At 44.2% G+C, this 4,706-nt stretch overlaps 1 protein-coding gene across 1 annotated transcript; it reads right to left on the bottom strand.

Moving 5' to 3' along the window:
* Nucleotides 1–3,311: 3,311 nt before the first annotated feature.
* On the bottom strand, nt 3,312–4,235 carry LOC109163251. Its single transcript, XM_019312006.1, has 3 exons — nt 4,091–4,235; nt 3,434–3,730; nt 3,312–3,322 (listed from the first exon to the last, which is right to left on the bottom strand). The coding sequence occupies exons 1-3, from the start codon at nt 4,233–4,235 to the stop codon at nt 3,312–3,314; spliced, it is 453 nt and encodes a 150-aa protein (XP_019167551.1).
* Between the last annotated feature and the right edge of the window lie 471 nt (nt 4,236–4,706).

Here is a 4,706-nt window from a genome sequence, read left to right as displayed (position 1 = left end):
GCAGGCCGAAAGAGAAACTAACTAATCTACGCTCCGGATCTCTAGCGCGCTCCGGTGCCTACTCATCTGTGCATGAAAGCCAAATATATCTGTTCAGCGAATTATGCTGATAACCCACTCCAACGCGTTGAAATACAATATAAGTAGATATATATATAGAACCATTTTGAAGCAGGAAGAGATATACTTAGGGGACTCTAGCTTTAAAATCAGGGAAAGACTCAACAAGTAGGGGTAAGCACATTCAATCATGATAAACAGTTATATAGAGACAACATCATAATGAACATATATTTAAGGTCACAGTTTACTTTCAAATCATCCACATCATTATTCAATCGTCATTCATTCGTCATTCAAGTCATCATTCAAATCATCATAAGCACACTTTGGTGGCGCCAAGGGACCAATCACATGCCCCGAACATGCGGGTTAGTGCGTATAGCAGTAACATGGCCCCGCAGCACCCTACCTCATACCACAGCATGAGGTGGTTGATCGCAACCAACCGTACAGACCGTCGAAAGCTCGACGGCGGATCGCAGCCCTACACACCGCTGACGCGCTCAGTCGGTGGACTGCGATCCTCTTATGGGGACTATGATCCTACACACCGTTGATGAGCGCAGTCGGTGGATTGTAGCGAATCAAGCCCTACACACCGCTGAGGGACTCAGTCGGTGGGCGAAGATCCATGGAGACTACGACCTTACACACCGCTGGACCTTCACTCGGTGGATCGTAGCCAACCATAGTCCTACACACCGCCTGATCACTCATTCGGTGATGTAACACCCCCTAAAAATATGCTATACAAAGCCTTAAAACATGCAGATAACGGAACTAAACATTCAATACAGCGGAAGTCTGAACGATAGATAGATAGGTAAAGTCTGAAACACAGGGTGTTATGCCACGTTCACCATAAGGATGAACGCACAGGCAATATCTGCAATGTTCACAACTAATCCCATAAGTTCAAAGTTCTACATCTACACTGGCTCACAGGCCACAAAACGAGAGGGGAAAACTATTCTAGCAAGTACTAGACCGCGCGCTCGCCTAGACATCACCTGAAAGAACACAATAAAACATGGGACGACGCCCAGTCAGCGAATAATGCTGGTAACCCACCAATACATGTGAAATATCATTCACATATAAGATATAGGTTTGTAAAGCCATTTTCGAAACGGAATACATATATATAAGTGCAAAAACCACGAGTAATAGTCAACACAAGACTCAACACTCTCAACAATAACACGGGAACACATCCCAAGACCACAAGGAACAACATGACTCACAAGAAGAGTCAAGGCATGATCTATCATCACTCAATAGATCAAAACCCGACAAGCACAACGCAAAGGAATAAGACTTACCCAACGGCAACACATGCCTTTGTGACTACACACGTCACAAGAGAAGAACTCCCCACAATGGCTACACAAGCCCTCGTGACATCACCCATCACGAGTTGATATGCCTTCCTTATGCCCGGTTCCAACCTTATGGCTACCCCCAACCTTATTTATTCTTCCAACCATTACCTCCAGGACCCCTGTAGAACCAAGTCTAACATTTTCTTTCCGAGGACCGTCGTACCCATCCGCCGACAAACCGCCAACAAAACCGCCAATTTCATAGTACACGAGGGTACCGATCACACACATGGCAACACACTCCTTCCCAAGAAATACGTGAACACGACACACAGGTCAGAACTCCATAATCACGTCACGGCCATCACGAGGACCGCTGCAATACCTTGGTGACTAGTGTCCAATACCACTAATCGTGCAATCCAGGTAAAGCCACACACACATCATACCTCAACAGGAATCAATCAACAGATCACAACGAAGATATGAAACCATACTCAAATCAAGGAATGGGTCACAACCCAACAACAACAACGATGAATAACACAAGTTATCATCAACCAAAGGATGGTACAAACAACACACACGCTAGCATTTAAACACCGAACTAGCATGCTTATCCAACGGGTAAACCAAAGGTAGTTCCGAGGAATACACAAGACTCATCATGGTTCAACGAAACACAATGTTGAACACTTAGCACGATTCAGAATACCAAAGACCTACATGAATACCTACCACATAGTTCTAGACATACGAAACATCAAGAAGACACTCAAATAGTTCCACAAAAGAACATCGGGGAGTCAAAAGACCAAATACCGAATCAAAAGAATCACGGGGAACAAATCCCCGCCATCACCACAATACGTACCCGCGGGTAGGCCCACGGGTAGGCCTCTACCCGCGGTTCCGCCCGCGGGTACAGGCTACCAAACCAATGTACCCCGCGAGTGGGCGGCGGGTTGGATCCCTACCCGCCGTTCCGCCCGCGGGTACAACCCTGTACCTCAAAATATCCCATCGGGGATTTTTAACTCCAAGCTCAAATTCAGGTCCAAAACATGCCAAATCTCACCAAATACAACAAAATGACTTGAATCAAAGGAAATGCCAAGCAATGGCACAAAAGAACCCTAAACACAAGCTCTAGATATGCATTTTCACAAGATGATGCATCAACACTCACATTTCATAGCAAAACACATGTAGAATCTAAGAAATCACATATAGGTAAGCAAAATAGATTTTGTAGAGCATGGGTTACCTCTTGTAGACTAAAGACTTCACTTTACACCTTAATAAGCTCTTCTTAAGGCTCACCTTCCAAACCCACTTCAAGAACAAACCAAAAGATCATAAAGATCCTACCTTTAAGAAAAGACACCTAAGATGAAACCAAAAACACAAGATGAACTTAGATCTTACCCTCCTAGTAGGTTAGGTTACAATACTAACACCATGTGAAAGGTCAGGAATGCCCTTACTAACATTAGGAAGTGTAAGGAACAATGGAACTCTTTAGAAAGCTCAAGGTACAACTTTGACTTTGGGTTTGACTAGTCAATTATTAGTCCCCAAGTATTGAATTTTCAGGATTTTAGGAATTAATTCACTAATTGAAATAGGATTAATTACTCAATTAATCCGTTAATTGAATTTGGATTTTGGGGTGTCACATCCTCTCCCCCTTCAAAGAAGCTTCGCCCCCGAAGCTTGGGTACGACGAATTAAAAGCAAACGGTGATAGGAAACAACATTGTGACAAGAGGTTCAAGAACAAGCTCATTTGGTCAAAACTCAAAAGATTTCCCAAGAGTTTCAAAACATGAATGAAGGCATATCAAAATTCAAGGATTGGCAAGAGTTTAACAAATGAATGTTTTGGAGCATCACGAACTCTAATCTTAACACAAACACCAACTCCTAGCTAACCACTAAAGACAAAACAATCAACGCAAAACACCAACTACTAAGCTAACTAAACAACAAGGCAACCAGCAAAAACAAGCATGCAAGGCAAGCAACAAACAACGAAGACAAGGTACCTGCTAAGAACAACTTTGGATACTGCTCCCGCATGGTTGACTCCAGCTCACAAGTAGCTTCCTCAACCCCATGATGTGTCCACCAAACTTTCACCATCTTCACAGACTTCCTACGTGTGTCCCGAGTCTTGAAGTCTAGAATTCTCAGCGGCCTCTCCTCATAAGTCAAGTCCTCATCTAACGGTATTACTTCCGGTGGTAAACCATGAGCTGGGTCGTGAACATATCTCTTGAGCTGTGATACGTGGAACACGTTGTGCACTCTCTCCAATTCCATGGGCAACGCCAAACGGTTGGCTAAACTTCCAATCCTCTCAAGGATTTCATACGGACCAATAAACCTAGGGCTCAACTTCCCTTTTCTTCCAAACCGCATTACTCCCCGGGTGGGAGACACTTTCAACCAAACTTGCCCATCGGTGGCCGGGTGGAAAGCAGTACTGAGACTTAGGTTGGTTCCAAGAGCCGCTTGCAAGGATTTCCAGAATTGAGACAAGAACCTTGGAACTCCATGATACTTTACCACTTGATTAACATAAGCTTGAGCCAACTGTGTCATTGTCCAAGTCTCCTTCATTGCGATAAGGCGAGCAGTCTAAGTCAAATGATCAACTATCACCCAGATTTTGTCCTTACCCGAACGGGTTGTCGGCAGACCTCCCACAAAATCCATAGATATAGAGTCCCACTTTCCTTGTGGAACTTCCAATGGTTGTACCAACCCCTTGACTTTCCAACACTCCGCTTTAATCTTTTGGCCATTGAGGCACTTCCCAACAAATTCTGCAACTTCCTTCTTCATATTAGGCCACCAAAAGAGACTCTTTACATCCTTGTAAAGTTTGTCGCCTCCGGGATGGACCGAGTAGGGTGTGTTATGACCCTCTTCTAGAATCGGTCACTTCCACTGATCAAAAGACGCGGGTATGCACAAACGGCCCTTATACTTCAACACTCCATCCGTAGACAGCTCAAATGGTCCCCCTTTCCCTTTAGTTAGGTCATCCCTTGCTTTCATCAGGCATGCATCCTTTTGTTGCTCTTCCTTAATTTTTCCCAGAAATGTAGGTATAATCCTTAAGTTGTAAAAACGGACTTCTGTCTCGACATCACCCTGTTCAACCACTTTCAAGTTCATCCGTTGGAACTCTTTGCAAAGTTCATCAGCTACTACCCAAATGGAATTAGCGGTATGCTTCGATTTCCGGCTTAATCCGTCCGCCACTACATTAGCCTTTCCTTCGTGATACTGAATATCCAATTCGTAGTCCTT

Source organism: Ipomoea nil, unplaced genomic scaffold (assembly GCF_001879475.1).
Source record: "Ipomoea nil cultivar Tokyo-kokei standard unplaced genomic scaffold, Asagao_1.1 scaffold3016, whole genome shotgun sequence".
NCBI lineage: Eukaryota > Viridiplantae > Streptophyta > Magnoliopsida > Solanales > Convolvulaceae > Ipomoea > Ipomoea nil.
This window is presented reverse-complemented; position numbering and strand designations above follow the sequence as displayed.

Bases quoted from the DNA above. Each gene is read 5' to 3' on its own strand.
- LOC109163251 (XM_019312006.1), bottom strand. From the start codon at position 4,235: ATGAAGAAGGAAGTTGCAGAATTTGTTGGGAAGTGCCTCAATGGCCAA. The intron at 3,731-4,090 runs GTCTGCCGACAA...TTGGAAGTTTAG, and splicing joins ATCTATGGATTTTGTGGGAG to CCAACCGTTTGGCGTTGCCC.